Below are 23,926 nucleotides of genomic sequence, written 5' to 3' on the forward strand. Positions count from 1 at the left end.
ACAAAACTTGCTAATAACCCTACAGCTAGTGTTTCGGAGTTCGTCGTAAACAAAGCTACATACTAATCACCAACATCACCATCGTCTCTGTTTTGAGCAACTCTCATCCATCTCATTCAATACATTCTTCTGATTTCATCTACCTATCTCCCCTATGGCCTTCCCTGCACCCTTTTACAATCTCTTGGGTACCATTCGAGCAATTATTTCGTCCATCTATCGCAGCTACGTGACTTGCCCATTGCCATTTCAATTTCTTTACTCTCAACAGTAGTGGGTCTCCTGCGAAAACATCAATTCTCGTTAAATAAACTATTCGTTTCTATACTCGTCTCATCGGCTTGGTGCTAAGATCATCATAGTAATCATTCCAGATACATTTTGCAATATCTCTACGACTTATCACAACTTTTAATTCAATACTTATTAAATGCAAATTGATTATTTTAAATAAAATTATTATCCTAGAGTTTTAAATTTTAAAGATTTTGTTTTAATTACATACATACATATGCATGAAGCTGTAATAAACTGTTGACAAATTATATTCAAGTATAGGAACGAACAGTTCATTTAACGAGAATTGGTGAAACCAGGCCCACCGACATCAAACACCTTTGTCATACTTCTAATTCGTCATAGTCTAATGATAAAATCACACCATCTGAATTACTGGACCAATATTGAAGAATTTCGCAACTTTTACAATAAACCGAATCGATCCAGCGAATTGGATTAGGCGATTTCCGCATTGAACAAATTTGATCTGCACGATTCTGTACCATTATCCATATTTAGTCCAAATCATTAGAGTACTGAGTACTGACCTTGCTGCTCATGAAATTATCACTAAGCTAGAGAAAATTTCTCCAACCACCATACAATCATTTTAAATTATATTTTAAATTTAAAAATACTAGAACGAAACAAGTTCAATTGCTCTGTGAGACAAGTCTCGACTAAATCGTGACCTCAAACTTGATACACATACTTGACTAAATGAATAAACATATGTATGTCTCCATATATTGAGAATCGACAGTCATGTATAGTTTTGCACCACTTTATTAAGTGACACAAGAAATTTGACTGAAATAAATTGATATCCAGGTCGAATGACTAACTGTCACTGACAGCCAATGATTCTCTAGTTACGTACATATAGTGGTACAATATATATGTAAATGTACCATATCGATATGATACTCTGAAATTGTACCATCTGCATTTGAGCCGGTAATTGGGTATCTCTATGGAGAGATCTCGTTTGCATGTACAGTTAAATTCTCAACACAGGCTACAATGCCCCGTCGAATTATTTTAGCACGCTCTTTAGTCTCATCCATGTTGAATTTCACGGTTACATACAGGTAAATTTTCCAGCGGGTTAAAGTAGAGTGACGAATCCTACACAAATAAAACAGTTCTTAAATATTTAAGAATGCTTCAGACGTTTTCCGTTCCGAGCAATTTACCCTCGGTCACACCCATCTTAACATGACTAATAAAGAATTCTGGAACATACAAACACACACACACACACACCCATTGGATCATCCCGAAAAGTGAAATCAAAGAATTTGAACGACGAATTTAAATGAAGAAAATAAAAATTCATTATTTCAATGTAATTATTACGTCAATGCGGAAGTGGTATTTTGACGTCTAATAGAAACGATGAAGTTGCGGTTGGATTAAATGACGTAAGTAAGTAAGCAAGTATGTACATATCGGCATTTCTTTCCTGTGCATGTTCGATGTGTTTAAACAATTGGTTGTAATTTTGAATCACTCGTTCGTAATTGAAAACTGTATGAATGTTGAATGGCACATGTGCCACGGACAAGACTCTGGAGCACTTGTAGCATATTTCGTTAAGGATCTGAGCCCAGATGACCTGACGGAGTGTTGCGCAAGAAAAGGGGGGAAAGTGAACAAACTAAGACCATACATGGAGTCGACGAGACCAGATGCCGGTGAGTCACGAGATCAACAGCTGCCAATTAAGGAGAACTTTGCCAGGTGACCAAATCACTGTCCAAGAAACTAGGGGAACAGCCAAATTCAATTCGGACCAAGTGAACACACCTTGACAAATTCAAGAGTACATAGTAGACACGTTTAAAATTACAACTCATGCCAATTTTAGTCACAATATTGACAATAAACACAATTAGGATCGCAAGTTCCGGCTTCCCCAATCCATTTGATACACAAAACCCGCAAAAAAACATCAATCATCAACTACTTTGCCGAATTAAGTGTGTGCACTCGATTGGTGGTTGACACCATTTGTTGCTACTAACGAGAATTTGACAGGTTTCATAACAGACGGCTATTTAGTATTTGGCAAATGTTGGATATCGAATTCGGGACATATGTACTTTTAATTTTACTCGAATTTTAAGTCGAATTTCTCAATAGGCAAAACTAGAACAATAACTGAAATCGCAAATCCCGCTACCTCTTTCAATGAAATTGCAACACTTAGCATTGTTCTTCAGATCATCGAAGACAAACAATGATGAGAGTGAACAGCAAGTGCATGAGAGACGTTGACATCATTAGATCTCATCGACACGTTTTACTCGGCGTTCATTCAAAGATGTACACCAAATATTCTGAGCATACGCATATAGTAGTTCTACAAGAAGCGGTTAGAAGTAATATAATGCAGCTAGAAGAAGGAAAGATACTTTGACTGTCAACCTGACAATCTGAGCACTGAGTAGTTTCCACATACACTCAGAGCCGCGCCCACGAGTGAAAACTTAAATCGGCCGCTCTTTAATTTTATAAGCATTTGTATAAATCATATTAATACAAAAACAAAGTGCATGTGAATACTCCAAAAATCTTAAAAGCCAGAAAAAACAGGTAGAAAACCAAAACGTTTAGTTCTGAACAGGACCAGACGAAGACACTGAACGTTTTCAAGTTAATTCATGAAAATATAGTGTTTTTACCCCAAAACCCACATCTAGGACATTGTTCTTTCGATGACAAACCAATACTCAACATCCTTGAAGAAATATATCTGGCAGTCGAAAAGATAATAGAACGTAAAAGACCTATGCTCTATAGTCTATGCGGACTGAAGCTACCCCGTTATTTCCCCGAATTATAGTTCGGATGTGTAAACTTGCAACTTGCAATCCACAAGTATACAACAACACAACCTAAATGCATTTTAAAAAGTACGATGTCTTGATTCGTATTTTTTAAGAAATATAATTTTTTCGATCCTCATTTATTTCGGCCGCCTGTGTGCGTTGCACACATTTGTACATATGGTAGGCACGGCTCTGCATACACTGATTAATTGCATTCAAATCAAGCTCTGATACGTTAATATACGTACTGAGGAAACGGTTACCATTTGAAGCGCATGCCTCAAAACAATATTAAACACTTGTTGATCGAATGTCGTATTGTCACGTAAAACGATGCATAAATTACTGATAAGAATACAATAAAAATAAAAACGGTACTTGGGCGATAGCGAAGAAATAGAAAAAGGAATTAGTCGCACCATAGATATCGACTGGCCTACATTGCCCACCAAGGTCCATTTTTGGAAACAAACGAAGAACAGAGGCGGCTCGCGAAGAACGTACGAAACTGTACACATACAAATACACACAGTACAATGCGTGGATACTAACTAAAAAAAAAAAATCACGAAACCAGACGACATTGAAACTTTACCCATTGAATCGATTGTATTAAAAAATCACCCTACACGTTCGAGAATAAATATATGTTGCTTCAAATGCAAATGAACCCACACACAACGTCGAGATGAGTGCCTCATTTAAAGGACCTCAGCCTTGGACCAGAATGCATATGACAGTTTTCCTCCATCAAGGACATTGAACGAAGAACCGAAAATGTGCATTCGTGGGGAACGAAATAATGAAGTACACGCCGAAGCATGATCAATGCAGGAGATGTAATAAATTATATATTACAAGGGTAAGCACTTCAACTGACAATGACGTCGTCGATCATACGCCAGCAACCAGCATGGTAAATTCGAATTTGATTTCAATGCGTCTGCAATTCAATGGATTTACGGCGACGAACGACGACTCAATCGACAACCAAAGGTCGATTTCAACACAAGAATGGTAAACACTGGTCAATGCCGCATTCACCATGCAAAAAATTCCAATCATTAAAAATACACATGACACATTAAACAAAAAAAAAGTCTCATCCAAAGACTGGGTGGGATTCAAAATATTCCACAAGCAGACAGTTTGTCAGGTCTAGTGTTCAGACAAATTGGGAGTTTATTTTTTCTGAAAGAGACAGTTTGACAAAGAATATATTTAAGATCAAGACCCCTACAAAGTACAAGAAAAACATATTAAGAGGGCTGGACACCAGCGCCTTGTCCATACAAACGTATTACACTTCTCCCTTCCTCAATTATGGCACTAGAGAAATTATTTTTTAATATGCTATGGATATCCACCATTGGCATGCATATGTGCTTTTATTTTTTTGAATAGTTATTTATAGGAGTTAGGAGCCGCCAAACATCTATAAAATCGCCTCTTTTTTACACCCACGAAAAGAGTCCAGCGTGCTTATTTAACGTTCGATTTAAAAAAAAAAATACGCGCACAGTTGCATAGAAAATATCTTTCTCATACCGATGATGATTTTTTTTTTAAATTGGTCCAGTTTCGGAGGAGAAAATTGGAGAATACGAAACCTCGATTTTGTCAATTTAAAATACGTTTTATCTGGTCGAAGCGCAACTGTCGCATTCACTCAATATATGTACATATATATCGAAGAAAGAAACGGAAACAAAATTAAGGTTTCGGGTGTACAGCCCTCTTAAGATTGACGATAGCAAGAAGTAGACAACAGTATTGATAGTTGTCACAGTACATATGTATAATATGAGCCGTTATATTTGAAAGTCAAATTTTCAGTTCCAAAAACACTATTTCAGTTTGACATAATTTACAAATTGTTATCACAACTTTTAATTCGATCTGTCCAGAATCTCGGAAAAACAGAATAAACTTATTAAGTTATTACAAGCCATCAGTATTTTTAAACGTAAAACATTATATTCAATGTTTTGTGAGATATTTCTCGAACTTAAGAAAAGTGGACTTAGGGCGGTTTCAGACTAGCGTATTTTTCTGCGCGTATATCGTCGTTTCGGCATACGCGTTTACACGCGCGCTACATTTCGCGCTTCAAAAAACCGGACTCGCGTACACGGGCTTATTCCAGTGTGTTCGCCCCAACCGGTAGTGGTGATTTAGTATCAACATGGATAATACGAGCTTATAAGCGCGTCTACGCTCGTATGAGTTGCGCGTATGGAAAACGACGCGCCTATACGCGCCTACATGCACTTCAAAAAGCGAGATTATACGCGCGTATAAAACGCTAGTCTGAAACCGCCCTTACGCCACAAATATAACACTTCTCATATCCAAAAACATAATATTGCTAGAGTATCTTTGCAGAATTAGAATTAGTATATTGATTTGAGATCTACCCACAAGAAGAAAAACATTTACTTGTTATATAGAATTTCTCGCTTTCAAAGATAATGTATTTTCTGTAATCGTATCAATATGATCATTTTCAGCCCAACGTCATCCACCACTGAATGAAATCATCTTCAATTCTCTTCGGTTCAACCGTTCATCGCCCACTCGGCCTTATTTGTTTTCTTTTGCATCCTCTTGGATACCAGTCCAGTATTTGTTTTGTCCGTTTGATATAAATTTGCCGTTCCCATTTGAACTATACAACTCACTCAGCTATATTTGTTACTTTGCTTATTCTTTTCACTAAACTTCTAAACAGGTGCGATAAGTCTAACTCCTGACGAGTCACCAACAATATACAAACTCCTTTTTTTTTTTGGTTAGGAGTAAATATGTATGGGACAGTGCCCCGGTTGCCCTTAAATACAAGCCACCCATACTTTCAAGTTATTCTCAGATATTATCTTATTATTCGAAAATTTGTTTGCTTTCTCAAAGGAAAGCTATTCTCCGACTTCTTTATAAGTAGCAATATGGGTTTTTTCCCATATTTATCTCCTTCAAGATTTGTCATGGGTATGGTCGGCTATACTTCTTTAAAACAGGAGGAATATTGCCCTCATCAAGTTTTTGGTTGCTTTATTTAGAGGTTTTATCTCGTGTCAGCCTATTCTGGCGGAGACTAGCCTTCATGCTCCGGAGAGTTTGATCTGGACCCGCCATCGTCTCCTATTTCATATTTCTCTGGCAAGAACTGAGGCATATCTCAATTCACCAATTCCTCGTGGCTTCCATTTCTTAAACTCACTGGATGGTGCCATCGACATTTGTCCCATCTCTCGTCATTAGCTGCACCACTTCCTCGGTTACGGAGGCCGCGACCAATTGGAAAAGTCCAGTTAGTTTGATCAGTTACGAATTTTTCTCTATTTATTTTCTTCTATTTATGTATTTTCATGTAATTTCTTCCATTCTTAATCCTTTTATCACACTCGTTGCTTTGGAGCAATCTGTTAGACGAGTGTGCACGATTAATTGATGTATAATTAAAAATTAAAAATAAGCCGCCAAATATTCGCTGCAGTCTATTTTTTTCGTAAAATGATTTTAATAATTTCAAAACTAGAGGGTATTCGTTTAATTATTATTTGACTTCTTGTGCCAATCATACCCTACAGAATCGGCTAATCTTTCAGCAGACATAATGAAATTTTCGTTGTGTATGGCGGTCGTTCGAATTCCGTTAAGGTCTGCTTCACAGGTAACAAGCGTGTTCAGAAACAGAGCACACATTTAGTATGGTCCCCCCCTGTGATTACAGTAATGGTGAACTTATTACTCTTGACCGAAATGCATATTTTGACCGGCGTTTCACTGTGACACCAGTAAAAGTTTCGTTTGAAGAGCGAGAGATGAGCCATCCTGAGAGCGCTCGAGAAAATAACTCTCAAGTTCAATTGTTCGAAAATTTCGGCCATATAAATAAGAAAGTCTTGATTTTATTTCGACCAACCCAACCAGTTTGCCCCTCGATTCAACGACCAAAAGAACTATGTCAAACTCACATATACCTCGCACACATCTACCAAAACAGAACCGGTTCGAACCCAAGCCTAGCAACGAGGGAGAAATTAAAATTTGACTACATATAAATTTTTGACTCATCACAACCGATAAATTATAAATATTCTAAATAAAACTACAGGTGGAAAAGCTATCAATGACTTAATAAAATTTCGATGGAAACGATGACTTTAAACAGGAAAAAACTACACATAGTATCTTTAATGTACATAATCAATTGATTTAATATAATTTACAGCTGACGATAATCTAGTAGATAATTGGGTAGCTACTTCTCTTGTCAAATTTATGATATATTACATCTGTCAATTTCGAATAATCAATCTCATCAGGAATTTGTTCTTTTTTATGAAAACACGTGGTGTATGCGAAATTTGAGCATTTAAAACTTAAATTGAAGGTTAGTTTAACGTTTTTTGATGTTACCGTTACGATAAGTTATTGAACAAGGATGAGCACACATTGTAAAATATAACAGGTGTGAATAAGGCGATGTTGCCACGACAAAACACACACATAAGCATGTGTTTATATCATTTTAGAATATAATAAAATCGTTGATTCTATTTCTTTTCTAATGTGATAAGTCAGTTTTCTCGGAAGAAAATCCCGATATGACCACTGCGATATTATTGACATTCTTGAAAGTGGTAGTTATCAATATTTGCGGAATATGTACTTCACAAACTAATCGCACTTTTGAAATCGAGTAAATATATACATATAAATATATATGAAACATTTTACATCAGAAATTTGGACGATGATTGATTTGTGTTTCTAGAACGTTTTTTATTCGTATTATTTAGATTGTATTGTAATAAACAATGTACTCATTGAACATAATCCGATAAGAACAACGATGACAAACCGATAACGAAGGTTTATCATAAATAAATGTTATTATAAATTGAAATTACTATATTCTGATAACAATTTTTTTTTAATAATTCGTCATTCAAGTAAGGATCGTCATCATCGACTGATCTAAGTGAGTGCATCCCAATTATTCAGTATTAAAACATGGTATAAAATGTTACTTTAAAATATCTATGTATTATATTATTGCATATTATATATTTTTTTCGTTTGAATTTAGTATTTATAGAAAGGGCGCCATTTTGAATTTTGATCTAAGGGCGACACTGTTTTGAAATACATATATTCTATATATTGCCTATATACTAAAAATAATCTAATCAATGAAAAATAAATAAATACTTCACTATAAATTGTGCAATATATTCGTATCTAAATAAATATATAAAAAAACCGCTTATTTCGTCACTGACGATTGTTCGTACAGACACTGGTCGTTCGAACAATAATCAAAACGGCAATGTATTACAATTTTTTTTATCAAGTGCATGAATATAGTTCATTTATCATGAAAGAATATAGTTCATTTATCATGTGCAAAGTTTTGTAAACACGGTGCGGGTAGGTGAAATTGGGGTTGGGGTGGGTTCAGATGTAGGTCATCGGAACGGGGGCGGATCAATAGGGATGCTGTGTTCGAGGTTGTTGTTGTGCGAGTAGAAAATGATGCCTGACCTTCCTCTGCGCTTCGGCTGCGAACCCGGACTTGGTGGCTCTGTTGTTGGCCATTGTGATCGGTGTGGGTGAGTGTGTGTTTTCGGGGGAAAAAACTTTGACTGGCGAATGAATCGCAAGAGACGACCAGCTCCGACAACTCCTCGCTATGGTGTGTCGAACGTCGCTCCAACATGAGGCCGCTGCCCCACCGCCCCCACCACCCCACTCCCACTCATATTTTGTACCTATATTGTATATGTAATACATACATACTATACTCATTCACATGGTATGCTAACGTCCATACATAATTTGGTCTTGAGAAGAAAACTTAGATGGAGCCCACGATTGGATTGGTTCGGTGGTTGGAAGTATGTGGATTTGAGTTAGGTGACAAGGTTAAGGTTGCGTGGAGATTAATGTGGATGAGATCATAAGATGGAAAGATTACATTAAAAATTTAGCACCATGATTAGGCTTGTTCTAAAAGATGAATCGTTTGGATTTTAAGTAAAAGTACATATACATACCACCTATGTAATTAAATAATAAGTAGTATGTGAATGAAAGTAATAGACTTTGTGTACGTTCAATGTATGGAACGCTGTATGCTCAGCATAATAAGGATAGATAGAAACGGATGCATGGCTGAGAAGTGGGTCTACCTCACGGCACCGAAAGTAAAAAGGTCGAAAATGGCAAAGATCGAAAATCGAAAGATCTTAAGTTGAAAGATCAAAAAAAGCGGGCCCGAAAGTTAAACGCCCGAAAACGCAAATATCGGAAGGCAAAGATCGAAAATCGAAAGATCTTAAGTCGAAAGATAAAAAAAAGGATGCATGTTAAACGTTACATACCTTCGTACATACTCACTTAATTTGCGCGAGCAGGATACAACAGGAACAAAAGGAACAGGCTTATCCTTCCGTATTCTGCGCGCGCACATTAAACAAGTCTGTATGACAAAAAAAAAGAGAGATAATTTCACCGCATGCCACTCATATATGTATATTATATATCGGTCTCCGTGACGAGCCGGAATGTTAAATTACCGAAAACGCAAATATCAGAAGGCAAAGATCGAAAATCGAAAGGTCTTAAGTCGAAAGATAAAAAATGGGTGCATGGTAAACGGTACATACTCACTTAATTTGCGCGAGCAGGATACAACAGGAACAAGAGGAACAGGCTTTTCCTCCCGTATTAATGTGCGCGCGCAGAATACGGGAGGAAAAGCCTGTTTCTCTTGTTCCTGTTGTATCCTGCTCGCGCAAATTAAGTGAGGATGTACAACGGGGGGAGAGAGACTTTTACCGCACGCCACTGAAATATACATATACTAACCGTTTTTCATATGTATGCATGGTAATCGAATATTTTCGACTTTTTCACCGTCGACTTTTTTACGGTCACCCCTAATAAGTATGACAAAGGTAGTGGATATATTGGAGAAAGTTTAATAAAATAGATTGAAATAGTAATGGGTTAGGCATATAGCTAGGAGAATGGACGAAAGATAGACAAATTAAGTGCTAGAATGTTACCCGAGAGAATGTAAATGGGGGAAAGAAAAGCCGTAAGGAATATGGGTAGACGAAATTAGGAAAATGTGTGGGATGAGATCAGCGGCGGTTAAGTATACATTGAAAATAAGCGCGCGCTTGGGGCCCCCGAATCTTGGGGGGAGGGGGGACCTTTGCTACCAAAATTTATAACTTAATTATTATTAGTTACCAGCATGGCTCGGCGGTTGGGCTTTAGCCTAGCACCGAAAGGCGCCGAGTTCGATCCCGTGAGTTGACCTCAATTAAAAAGAGTTTATTCTGAGTATACCTGTAATGCTACTGGTCAGACTTGGATATTTATGACTCCAGATTGATGGTTTCTCCTATCAGAGTTTGCCAATTTTTCTGATTTCATTGTTGAAAGGGTTCCTCGATTAAATTGGCTAAAAACCTTCCTACCTACTATGTCACCACTATTTGTTTGAGTATGATTAATGAACAATAAAATTTATGTACAAGTTAAAATTCATAGATGTCTCGTTGATTTCGAGTATGGGGATCTAGTCTTGTTGTGAAGGTCTTCTTCACCACCAGTCCGCCATGTATTATAGACAGGTTCGTCTGTGTTCGATATTAAATACAGCTATGTTCAATATGGTATTTATTTGGTAGTAACACGTATACACAAGTATGATTAATTGTTGGCAAAAGTTTGTCGTTCAGCGGTCTCTGGATATGGTAGAGTGTCGCTGGCTCGGCGTTCAGCTATGTTCGGCAAGTCGCTGGATATGGTAGAGTGTCGCTGGCTCGTTGTTCTTCCAAGTCCGCGTAGTGAAGTGGTGGCTGGTCAGGAGCTGGATGTTGACTGGTCTGCTGCTGTGTGTCGACTGGCGTTGTTTGCGTTGTACCTCCTTTTATATGGTTTCTGGAATGCTTGGTGGAAGTGGTTATTGACGCGTACGAAAGGAATTTTGTTTTCGTCGAGGCGTCGAATTTTCTGGAATGCTTGATGGAAGTGGTTGTTGACGCGTACGAGAGGAATTTTGTTTTCGTCGAGGCGTCGAATTTTCTGGAATGCTTGATGGAAGTGGTCGTACGAGCATTTAGTTTATTGATGCGTACGAGAGGAATTTTGTTTTCGTCGAGGCGTCGAATTTTCTGGAATGCTTGATGGAAGTGGTCGTACGAGCATTTAGTTTATTGATGCGTACGAGAGGAATTTTGTTTTCGTCGAGGCGTCGAATTTTCTGGAATGCTTGATGGAAGTGGTCGTACGAGCATTTAGTTTGTTGTTGCGGAATATTCTCGAAGGATTTTGGCATCGTTCCGCTTGGTGAATGTGACGAGATTCCCACATGGCTCTCTGGTGAGCGTTAGCGATGTGTGTGGATTTGTGGGTATCTTGATATGTTCACAAGTCTAGTCTGTCTGGCCATCTTATTTTTCTACCAGCCCTGGTGGTTGTTTCTGGTGGAGTCTCATTTGGTGCTGGTTGTGGTTGTTCTTGCGAAGTTGGCTGTGGCTGTTCTTGTGATGTAGGTGGTGTGTCCGGGTTCTGTAGAAATGCGGGCTTAACTCTGTCTATTGATACCGCTTTTTCTGAACCGGCTATGTCTAACCACATGTTCTTATTGTTTCGTCGTAAAACTTTGTATGGTCCTTCATATGGTGGTTGTAGTGGTGCTCGTACTGAGTCTGTCCTCAAGAATATGTATTTGCAGTCGTGGAGGTGTTTGTTGACGAAAGTTTTTCGTTGCCCATGGTGTTGTATCGTGGGTCTTATCTGTTGCATGGTTCTTTGTAGTTTTCCGGCAAATGTTGATGCGTCTATGGGTGGTGTATTTAAAAATAGGTCTGCTGGTAGACGAAGTGTTGTGCCGTATGTCAGTTGTGCAGGAGAATAGCCAATGTCTTCTCTGACTGCTGATCGTAGTCCCAGTAGTATCATGGGCAAAACGTCTGTCCATTTGTCTGTATTGCAGGCTTTGATGGATGCTTTTAGTGTTCTGTGCCATCGTTCTATTATTCCGTTTGATTGAGGGTGGTACGCTGTTGTTCTCTGACGTTTGATTCCCATGATTTTCATTAGTTGTGAAAATAAATGTGATTCAAATTGGCGTCCTTGGTCCGTTGTGATGGTGGCTGGAACGCCAAATCTAGTAATCCAGTTTTCCAGGAGTGCTTTCGCAACTGTTTCTGCAGTGATGTCTTTGATGGGGATTGCTTCTGGCCATCTGGTGAAACGATCTATGATTGTTACGCAATACATATATTCTCTTGAAGGGGGTAGTGGTCCGATGAGGTCTATATGTATGTGGTTGAATCTAGTGTCTGGAACCGATATTGTTTGGGTGGGGCTTCTCGTGTGTCGAGAGATCTTGGTTTTTTGGCATGGAATGCATGTGCGTACGTAGTCTCGTATTTCTTTTTTCATGTTAGTCCAAACGAAGCGGGTTTGTATAGCTCGTTGTGTTGGTTTTGGTCCTATGTGTGCTTGGTCGTGGAAGCTTGTTATGATTGACTTTCTGCATGATGCGGGTATGTATGGTCTTATATTGCCAGTAGATATGTCGCACCAAATTGGTTGTTCTATGTTTGTCAATCGTAGGTGGCGTAGTTCTAGTCCCGTGTCTGAATTTCGTAGTTCTGAAAGTTCTTCGTCGGTTTGTTGCTCAGCTATGATTTTCTCTATGTCCAAGTTTGGGGGTATTGTTATGGCTTCGATTCTCGACAAGGTGTCTGCTACTACGTTGTCATCACCTTTGATGTGTTCTATGTCTGTTGTGAATTGGGCTATGTAGTCTAGCTGGCGTTGACGTCTTGGTGATGCTGGTTCTGTTTGTTTCGTGAAGGCTGATGTTAAAGGTTTGTGATCAGTTAGTATTTGGAATTGTCGTCCTTCTAGCCAGTGTCGGAAATATCGTACTGATTCGTAGATTGCAGTTAGTTCTCGATCGTAAGTGCTGTAGTTTTTTTGAGCTGTGTTGAACTTCCTTGAAAAGAATGCCAGTGGTTGGTTTTCGTTGTTGTTTGCTTGTTGGATGACTGCTCCCATGGCGCTGTCTGATGCGTCGACCATTAAGGATAGTATTGCTGACTCTTTGGGGTGTACTAGCATTGTTGCGTTGCTTAGGTCGGTTTTACACTTGTTGAAGGCTTCCGTCATTGTAGTTGTCCATACGAGGGGGCTTTTGTCGTTTTTCTTGTGTCCCGCGGTTGCGTCGAACAAGGCTTGTTGTGAATTGATGGCGTGTGGGATGAATCGGCGGTAAAAGTTTATCATTCCGAGGAATCGTCGGAGTGATTTATAAGTTTCCGGTGTTTTGAATGTCGCTATGGTCTGTACTTTCTCTGGAAGTGGTTTAACGCCGTTGGAAGTAATTAAGTACCCTAAGAAGGATACTTCCGATTTTCCAAACTTGCACTTTTCAACGTTGATTACCAAACCGTAGTGTTTGAGGCGGTGCATGATGATTGTGATGTGCCTCTCGTGTTCTTCCTTGTTGGCTGATGCCACCAGGATATCGTCGATATAAGCGAAACAGAACTCCAGTTCTCCCACGACTTCGTGCATGAATCTCTGGAAGGATTGAGCTGCGTTGCAGAGGCCAAATTGCATGGCGGTAAACTCGAAAAGTCCGAAAGGGGTGATGATGGCCGTCTTCGGTATGTCTTCTGGTGTTACAGGGATCTGGTGATAAGCTTTTATTAAGTCTATCGTGCTGAAGATTTTTGCGTCTTGTAGTTTGTGTGCGAAGTCTTGAATTTGCGGAATGGGGTATCGGTCAGGTGTTGTCTGTGCGTTCAGACGTCTGTAGTCGCCACATGGGCGCCAATCACCATTGGGTTTGCGGACCATGTGGAGTGGGCTGGCCCAGTTGCTCTTTGATGGTCTGCAAATTCCGCTCTCTGTCAGGCTTTTAAATTCTTTTTTTGCGATTTCTAGGGCGGCTGGTGCTAGTCTTCGTGGTTTGGAATACACTGGTCGTCCTGATGTTTCTATGATGTGTTGAGTTTTGTGCGCTGCTGTTTTTCTTTCCAGCTGTGGTGTTGTCACGGATGGAAATTGAGTGAGAATATGATGGTATTCGTCGGTGCTGGCTATTGTTGAGAGTCCAAGTGAAGGTATAGTCATGGTGTGTCCCTTTGTGGTTAGTCCTGTTACACCATCGATGAGACATTTTTTGTTGAGGTCGACAAGTAGGTTGTGGTGGCTCAGAAAGTCGGCTCCGAGGATGGCACGGTTGACATCGGCTATGATGAACTCCCAGTTGAAGTTCCTACGTAGTCCGAGGTCGAGTTTTACTGCTTTTGAACCGTAGGTTTTTATTATGGTCCCATTAGCGGCGTGTAGCTGAGTGCTGGTGTTGTTGGATTTGTTAGGTTTGTTGGATTTCTTGCTGTTTGGTGGTAATGCGGATATGTCTGAACCAGTGTCGATTAAGTAATTCTGGTCTGTTGATTGGTCCCAGATTATTAGTCGGCATTTTTGGGTACCGGGCGCTCTGTTTGCCGTTTCTGAGAGTCGCCGTTTTCGTTTTCCTTGTATTGGTATTTGCAGGGTGCTTGGCATTTTTGTGCGAGGTTTCCGAATTTGTGGTGGAAATAACAAAGTTCTCCTTTTGTTGTAGATTGACCTCTGGTGCGTGAGCGGCTTTCTGTGTGGTTGTTCATAGTCCGGTTTTGGCTTCGGCTTCGGTTGTAGGTCGGGTTTTGCTGTTGGCTGGGGTTTCTGAGTTTGAGTTGATGAACCTCTCTGGCCAGGTCGATTAGGAGGCGCTGTTGTGATTTGACATGATTAGTCATCTCGAGCAGTAGAGGATCTGGTGTTGTTTTTGGGTGTGGGAGCGTCTGCTGGTTTACTGAGTTCACTTCTATGTTGTGGTAAACTTCCATCAGTTGATCTGCGGTGAGGGCGAGTTGTTGCAAGGTTGGGTCTGGTATTGATTTTAGGATGGCCTGGGCGTGTTTTGGAAGTCGTTGTGTCCATAATGTCTTCACTATTTGTGAGTCTTTTTGCTGCGGGCCGGCCAGCTCCTGCATCTGTCGTAGCAAGTGTGATGGTTTTTTGTCGCCTAGTTCGAAACCCGTGAGAAGTCGTGCTGTGCGGCGCTCCAATGAGTCTCCCAGTCTTTCTAGTAGTGCCTCCTTTAATTTTTGATATTTGTTCGCTGCATTGGGTCCCGTCACTATGTCACTGACGAATGAGAGGGTGTCGTAGTCCAAGGCGGTGACAAGGCAACCGTATTTCGTACAGTCCCTTGTTATATTTGCGCTGTCGAAGTGTGCTTCCGCTATGCCGATCCATAGCGAGATGTTCTCCTTGAATACTGCTGGTAGACGTAGTGCGATGCGGGCTGCTTCCAAGGGTTGTGGTTGCTCTTGTTGATTTTCGTTCTGGGCTGCTGGGATGTCGTCTCCGTTTACAGACATGATGTTAGCAGTTGTGTAGTTTGCTATGTGGGCTGCTTTGTATGCTGCGATGTGGGCTGCTATGTAGGCTGCGATGTGGGCTGCTATGTAGGCTGCGATGTGGGCTGCTATGTAGGCTGCGATGTGGGCTGCTATGTAGGCTGCGATGTGGGCTGCTATGTAGGCTGCGATGTGGGCTGCTATGTAGGCTGCGATGTGGGCTGCTATGTAGGCTGCGATGTGGGCTGCTATGTAGGCTGCGATGTGGGCTGCTATGTAGGCTGCGATGTGGGCTGCTATGTAGGCTGCGATGTGGGCTGCTATGTAGGCTGCTTTGAAGGCTGCGTGGCTCTTAGTCGGGGGTCACCAGTTATGGTGAGGTTGGAAGTTGACTGCGCTGTGGGCTGCTTTGTTGACTGCTTTGAAGGCTGCGTGGCTCTTAGTCGGGGGTCACCAGGTATGGGGATCTAGTCTTGTTGTGAAGGTCTTCTTCACCACCAGTCCGCCATGTATTATAGACAGGTTCGTCTGTGTTCGATATTAAATACAGCTATGTTCAATATGGTATTTATTTGGTAGTAACACGTATACACAAGTATGATTAATTGTTGGCAAAAGTTTGTCGTTCAGCGGTCTCTGGATATGGTAGAGTGTCGCTGGCTCGGCATTCAGCTATGTTCGGCAAGTCGCTGGATATGGTAGAGTGTCGCTGGCTCGGCGTTCAGCTATGTTCGGCAAGTCGCTGGATATGGTAGAGTGTCGCTGGCTCGTTGTTCTTCCAAGTCCGCGTAGTGAAGTGGTGGCTGGTCAGGAGCTGGATGTTGACTGGTCTGCTGCTGTGTGTCGACTGGCGTTGTTTGCGTTGTACCTCCTTTTATATGGTTTCTGGAATGCTTGGTGGAAGTGGTTATTGACGCGTACGAAAGGAATTTTGTTTTCGTCGAGGCGTCGAATTTTCTGGAATGCTTGATGGAAGTGGTTGTTGACGCGTACGAGAGGAATTTTGTTTTCGTCGAGGCGTCGAATTTTCTGGAATGCTTGATGGAAGTGGTCGTACGAGCATTTAGTTTATTGATGCGTACGAGAGGAATTTTGTTTTCGTCGAGGCGTCGAATTTTCTGGAATGCTTGATGGAAGTGGTCGTACGAGCATTTAGTTTATTGATGCGTACGAGAGGAATTTTGTTTTCGTCGAGGCGTCGAATTTTCTGGAATGCTTGATGGAAGTGGTCGTACGAGCATTTAGTTTGTTGTTGCGGAATATTCTCGAAGGATTTTGGCATCGTTCCGCTTGGTGAATGTGACGAGATTCCCACACGAGTATTCAGTGTCTCGTAATTCAGCGACTTATGTAATAAAAATGCTGCATTGTTTGTAATTGGCCAGGTAGGCGCATTGGGGTTTACCTGTTAGGTCTTCCTGGCATTCATATATGTATATAATAAAATAAAATTATCATTGTCTACAATACGTTCGTAAACCAAGAATAAATGAAATTTATACCTATTTTACATAGTATTTTAAAATATGTAGTACCTATTTTATTCCTAAAACTGTTAGTGTTCCAAGTACATATTGTAAATAAATAAAAAAATATGCTTTTGTAAATACCTAATGAAAAACTGAAAAGCATGCTAAAAAGCGATGATAGTATATTTTAACGGAAGTGGGGGCCTCAAATTTTAAATGCGCCTGGGGGCCCCCCATTTACTTGATCCACCACTGGGTGAGTGGCGCAAAATGTAGAGGAATAGAAGCGTTTTGGAGAGACCTTCATCTTGCAGTAATTGGTGAGTGGCTGTAGATGATGATATGAAAGCTTATACACACATAGGTATTCTGAATGCTGGAAATTCATCAAAAACGAATCAACCAACAAAAGAGGAAGTAACATAGTCGTTGAATATACGATAGCCGTTGGACACTTCAATTAAAAACACATGTACCTTAGCGTCAAATAATATATTGCTATTGGTTAGTAGTGCATGATAGCATCATTGTGGGCGTAAAATGTTTCTTTTAATAATGTAATATTTTGTACGTTAATAATATTATATTATAGTAGGCAACACCATATAAAATATTTCTTCTAAAATTCATATGGTACAAAAATGTATATATAACTCATAATTGTAAAAATATAATATTTTTGCATAATCATGTCTATTTATGTATGTATAAATTTAAATCTTCAATTAACTAAACGAAAAATGAAATAATAATAAACAAGCGACATGTTTAATTGATTTCAGTATGCAGACTTGACTATTAAAGACGATAATGAAAAAAAATATCGAGGGGGATGTCGAATCCTGGATACGTTATCTCGAAGTAATGAGATAAATAAGGAAAAAAATCTTCATAACCTATAATTTTGTCTTTAAGGTTTATATAATATTTCGGTTAATGTTTTCTTGGATAGTTGATTCTAATTTAATTTAAGCCATAATATCTGTATCATTTTCAATGTATGTAGGTAATTAAATAATAATAATTGAATACATTGAAATTTAAAAACGCTTTACGTTTATGATTTTGGAATAAATATATTTTTAAAAAAAATTCGCATGTGACTAACCCATGACTTTATCTATGTATTTGAGGAATATAAGGTTACAAAACAAAATTCTATAATTAAACACACATACACGTTTACACATACCGGTTATGAGAGCATTTTCTATACAAATTGAGCGGAAATGTAGGGAAACTTACACAAGGCAAAAGTTCTACTTCCGGCTTTTGTTCATTTTTTTTAATTACTTAAAATCACTATAAATATTATACATATTAAATTTCAAGAAAATAAAAATAATTTAAAAGGTCAAAATAAAATAATGAAATATTGTTTTAAAATAAATTACTACTTCCGGTTCACAAATTGTGACCAAATCCATATTAACTCTAAGTTAATACATAAAGAGTACAAATTTTCTGTTTAATATGTACATATGTACATAAGTTCAGGGGTGTGGAAAAAATCGTGGTCACAACATTTTTGACTTTTGTAAGAGGAAAAATCCCACTTCCGGTTTATTAAATCTAGTGATTTTTTTTTATTATTTTTATCACATTACTTATTATCACCAGAATTATACTTAATTTTTTTCGTGAAGAGCACACGTGTTAAAGGGGTCGAAAAAAATAGTGAAAGTAAATTCGAACAAGAGTAAAGTGCCACTTCCGGTTGAAGGGTGCTTACCAAACTTTCGGTTGAGGTAAAAATATTCAAAAAATATTATGGTATAAAATTTTTAATTTCTATTACATGTAAAATTTTTTCAGTCTGATTCGGTTAGCGGTTTGGAAGATAATTGAATCCGAAAACTTATAAGGGACACCTATAAGGTAAGGTACCATTTCCGGTCAACTTAAAAATTTGAAAAAATTCAACGTCGTATCGATAAGAATTTCAGTAGCCGATACTAAGTTTCAGTTCGATAGGACAAACGGTTTTCAAAAAATCCACAAAATACAAACAGACATTTTTTCTGGATCATGAAAACGTGATCAGTGATCGATTCCGAGTTTCGAATCAGTCAAAATCTCGCGTTCGAATCTTCGCATAATCACAAAACTTCAACTAATTTTACCACGTACATAGATAAAGTAAAAATATGTTCTAGAAATCACACTACAAAATTAATAATGTAGTAGGAAATCGAGCTACAAATATATACATACATACATATATATGCAGTGAATCATACCTTCAAAGAATGAATGGATACGATACGATAGGTTTTGCGATTTTTTAAGAGTTGACGCTAAATTATTCTCAGCAAGCACCTGAACGTTCAAGGTCAGGTCAATTTTTCGTAGTGATCGACCGTGTAACTAACGCCCCCGCACATACAACGAAGGACGAACCAAAACAGAGAAAAAAAAAGTTGCAATACTTGACCTGTGTATTATTTGGACAGAAAATCTCCGCTTCGAAATAAGATTTGGTGTTATATATTTACATATATGAAATTTCGACTTCATTTCCACGATAATGTATGTACATACATACATATGCAGTTTTGAAATGGATGCCAGATGTAGAGATTAAAATGCAGAAACATTTCTCTTTTAAAATTACAAAATAAAATCTAGTTTCTATGGTTAGTCATAGAATTCATTAGCCGAATCTCTGCATTAGTGAAATCTAACTTTAAATATATAGTTATAATAAAAACAGTAATATTATCATACTTGTTTGTTATGAAAATTTTTCTCTTGTGCAGCTACTACAATATTTGTTTAGATGATTTGATATTAAATTACATATATATATATATATATATATATATATATATATATATATATGCATGGTAACCATAGAAACTGGAACAATAGAATTTTTTTAAAATTTTGTTTGTTTTTTTATAAAAGTGTAGGAATCTCGACGTCGTCATCGTCATCGAAACCTTCGAGAATATTCCGCAACAACAAAATACATCGAGCGGAACAGCATCAAGCATTCCAGAAAATTCGACGCCTCGACAAAAACAAAATTCCTCTCGTACGCGTCAATAACCACTTCCATCAAGCATTCCAGAAAATTCGACGCCTCGACGAAAACAAAATTCCTCTCGTACGCGTCAATAACCACTTCCATCAAGCATTCCAGAAAATTCGACGCCTCGACGAAAACAAAATTCCTCTCGTACGCGTCAATAACCACTTCCACCAAGCATTCCAGAAACACTATAAAAGGAGGTACAACCCAAACAACGTCAGTCGACCCACAACAGCAAGCGTCGACACACAGCACCAGACCAGTCGACCCACAACAGCAAGCGTCGACACACAGCACCAGACCAGTCGACCCACAACAGCAAGCGTCGACACACAGCACCAGACCAGTCGACCCACAGCAGCAAGCGTCGACACACAACAGCAGACCAGTCAACATACAGCTCCTGACCAGCCACCACTACACTACGCGGACTTGGAAGATCAACCAGCCGGACGAGCCAGCAACACACTGCCGTATCCAGAGACCTTCCGTACATAGCTGAATGCTGAGCCAGCGACACTCTACCATATCCAGAGACCGCTGAACGACATACTTTTGCCCACAAATACCATACCTTTGTACAACCATAGGCAAACAATAAAACTTTATAAAACTAGCACAACAGTGTTTCGTTAGGCCGGGATACGGTCAACACACATGTAACCCGCCTACATTGGTACTAATCCGACGTGATCTACGCAACCTTCTGATCATCCAACAGCGCTGTCAACACATCGCTACCCCGCCTACATTGGTGACCCCATCTTTGAACCACACAACAGTGTTTCGTTAGGCCGGGATACGGTCAACACATCGCTACCCCGCCTACAAAAGGATTTATGAAAGGATTTTTTTTATGAAAGTCTAGAACCCATAATAGAAGTCGATGGTTGAGATTCAATATTGAATTTGCACAAAGAAGCCAATCTTCATTAGTACTTTTTAACATTCTCAATATTTTGGAAGTTTATCATACAATGTCATCAAACTTCATTATCGTAAACAACAGTATGTATGTACATACATATGTCAATTATGGTTCGGTGATTATTGGTCACAAAGGACTCGTTAAAGTCAATAAAATCTCTATAACAGAACATTTGGCAGCCGAAAAGTCCATCATACTAACGAGAACTTGAGTGTCAAATATTGTGTATTCGCGATTTTCATGGCAAAAATTGTCTTTGTGACCACTGCAATGTGACGAATAATCCAATTAACGTCAATTATATCTGGCCAGTGATCACATTGATATTTTCGAAATTTTACCAAACAATCTATACGCTTTTTATTGGTTTTTACTTTTAGTTTAAATTAAACCTATTAAATTTTCTTAAATTTTTTATATTTTCTTTAAATATTTTGGGTAGCATGTGAATGTTTGTTAAATAAAATTAAATGTGTTTTATATAGTATGTATGTACGTACGTTTATATAAAATGTGTATTTATTTATGTATTATATTATTTCACCAGTGTCATATGGGGTAACTTGTGAAGACACTGGTATATGTTTATTAAAATAAAAATAAAAAATATATTGCTATTTTTTAAATGTCAAAATAACCACTTTTAAAAGTTTGGTTAGTTATGAAAATAAAATCTGCATTAACTAATTTGACATTCCACATTTTGAAATTTGTAGTATTTTCTAATGGTTATTAATCTTACTTATAGTACTTTAAAGAAGTATCATTACTCACTATTGTAGCTGATATGTAAATTGGATTTACAAATGGAATAATTTTAAAGCTTTTTAATCCTTTGACTGCTGACCAACCCCGATCGGCGTTTTGCCAACAAGTCTACGGAACTGAAAAGCGCCAATAGGCGTTGTCTTTTGAGCATGTACAAAGTAAACAAGAGTACTACCCGCAAAGCCTTTCCAGGTAGCATTGAACATGGGTCGTGTAATCCGTGTCATTCATTTGTCAACGTTTATAAAGACTCGCATACATCGGAATTTCTAAATTTATAAGAATAGCAGAATTACCCGATAGAAATCCCTAACTGCTGAATATTTTAGATTGTGGTTTGGAATTTAGATCATGAGCATTACAATTTAACAACAATGAAGTTTGAACTAGTTTTGGAATTCATTCATTAATAGACTTCTTTTGTTTATTCTATATTGTTGCAAGATATATTAGAGTCTAAACACACCTTTACAAAACTCGAAATCCTCAGCGGTAGTTATCTAGGGTATGTTTGGATTAGCTACAATTTTTATACCTACTTTCTAGTGGATTTCTAAATAATTCTAGTTGGAAATGTTGGCGAAATTTTCAGCGTGGCAGGCTTTCGACAAAAAAGACGTCAGAACTCAAAGGGTTAATTCATCTTGAAGTTTATCTTCAACACGATGGTTAATAAATTTCAAATTCAGGTGTGAAGTTTTCATGGTGGATTCTTTCAGGACATTGGCGTCCGATAAGAAGTCCTTGCTTATCGGGTAACTAGAGTAATACCAATTCTCATTCTTATCTGGTATACGATTCCGCCAAATAGGTGCTTATTCTTGACTAATCTGTCAATCATGTCCTGATATATGTACATACATATATAGGTGTACATGTGATACACTCCATCTTCAAACATTATACAGGAGAAAAGCTTTGAGTGGTTCAATAATTGAAATTGTTTAATTTAAATAATTCTTTATTACAGGCATCTTTTATACAATTAAGATAACATTGAAATTAAAAAGTCATATAAGACCTCAAGAGTGAAAACATCGTAATAATTAATAAATAAAAATCTTATATATCAAATACATACACTAACAGTGTTATTGTAAGTCAACTTTAGTATATATATAAAATAAAAGAGATAATAGAAAAATTCGCTCAAAATTTATGAATAATAGAGTTGATGAGGTTGAAAACCACAGCGATTACTGATTTCTTGATGTTAATGATCACTGATCACTCTCGACGGTTATCAATAGCGGTTTTCACTCGTACAACTCGCATAAATGGAAGTGTGCAAGATAACTCCAAAACATCAAAATATTACCTGCATATTTGTTTCAATACTAATTATGTTGACTCGATTTTCAAGTAATTTTTTAAAATAATTTTAAATGCATATCATAATAAAACTGAATTAAGCAGCAGAAGGATGACTAGCAAGCTTTAATTCTGAGGTTCTATGGATCGCTCCCTTTCGCGTACACTATAAATAATATAACAATGCTATGACTTTAGTATTGTGGATTCATTGAAATATGCGCATGCTTCATTTACCTTGTTTAACCCAAAAGCTCAAGTAAACAAGTAAAAACTATATAATATTTACATGTTACTTCTCAAAACCTCATAGCCACATAAGTTGGATAATTTTGTAAAACCGATTTTTCATATCAAAATCATATAAAATTAAAACGTTAATTCATCTTACAAAATTCAATAAATGAAAGTGGTATAATAAGACTTTTTTTTTTATAAAAGTAATTCCTATTTCCCAGCAAATTCTTTAAGCACGCACCACTCGTTTGGTCGCAATTAACGACTAATAAGGCAAGGATTTATTCCAGCCAAACTCTTACACCACAAGATGCATAGTTCCATGACATAATCATATCTCAAAAACAGCCAATTTAATATTTAAATATAAAGCAAAAATGCATAGAATATTTTATGTTACGTATTTGAATATAATATATATATATATATATATATATACATATATATATATATATATATATATATATATATATATATATATATATATATATATATATATATATATATTTATATATTTTACTTCACTTCTACGAGATGAATCATGTTCAGTAAAATTAGTTAATATTTTATCATGTTCATGATGTTTCAAAACACAAAAGAAATTATTTTATATTTTT

At 37.8% G+C, this 23,926-nt stretch overlaps 2 protein-coding genes and 1 long non-coding RNA gene across 4 annotated transcripts in view; 2 read left to right on the forward strand and 1 right to left on the reverse strand.

The window, feature by feature from the left end:
- The window catches only part of Chd64 (transgelin calponin-3), a 23,863-nt gene extending 14,260 nt beyond the window's left edge, over window positions 1–9,603 (reverse strand). For both annotated transcript variants that reach the window (XM_077434925.1, XM_077434927.1), the window contains exon 1: window positions 8,664–9,603. In XM_077434925.1, the coding sequence (XP_077291051.1) occupies window positions 8,664–8,927 (264 nt within the window). In that variant the 5' untranslated portion in view covers window positions 8,928–9,603. The remainder of the gene's footprint in view (window positions 1–8,663) is intronic.
- LOC143914647 (uncharacterized) overlaps window positions 1–14,851 on the forward strand; it is a 403,002-nt gene extending 388,151 nt beyond the window's left edge. Inside the window, exons 2-3 of the long non-coding RNA XR_013260840.1 lie at window positions 10,893–10,962; window positions 11,603–14,851. This is a non-coding gene — a long non-coding RNA (uncharacterized LOC143914647). The remainder of the gene's footprint in view (window positions 1–10,892; window positions 10,963–11,602) is intronic.
- On the forward strand, window positions 1,830–21,797 carry LOC143914641 (uncharacterized). Its single transcript, XM_077434931.1, has 2 exons — window positions 1,830–2,022; window positions 19,944–21,797. Exons 1-2 carry the CDS (start codon window positions 1,971–1,973, stop codon window positions 20,561–20,563), a joined length of 672 nt encoding a protein of 223 aa, XP_077291057.1. The 5' UTR covers window positions 1,830–1,970; the 3' UTR covers window positions 20,564–21,797.
- The last annotated feature ends 2,129 nt before the right edge of the window (window positions 21,798–23,926 follow it).

Source organism: Arctopsyche grandis, chromosome 7, assembly GCF_051622035.1.
Source record: "Arctopsyche grandis isolate Sample6627 chromosome 7, ASM5162203v2, whole genome shotgun sequence".
Lineage (NCBI taxonomy): Eukaryota > Metazoa > Arthropoda > Insecta > Trichoptera > Hydropsychidae > Arctopsyche > Arctopsyche grandis.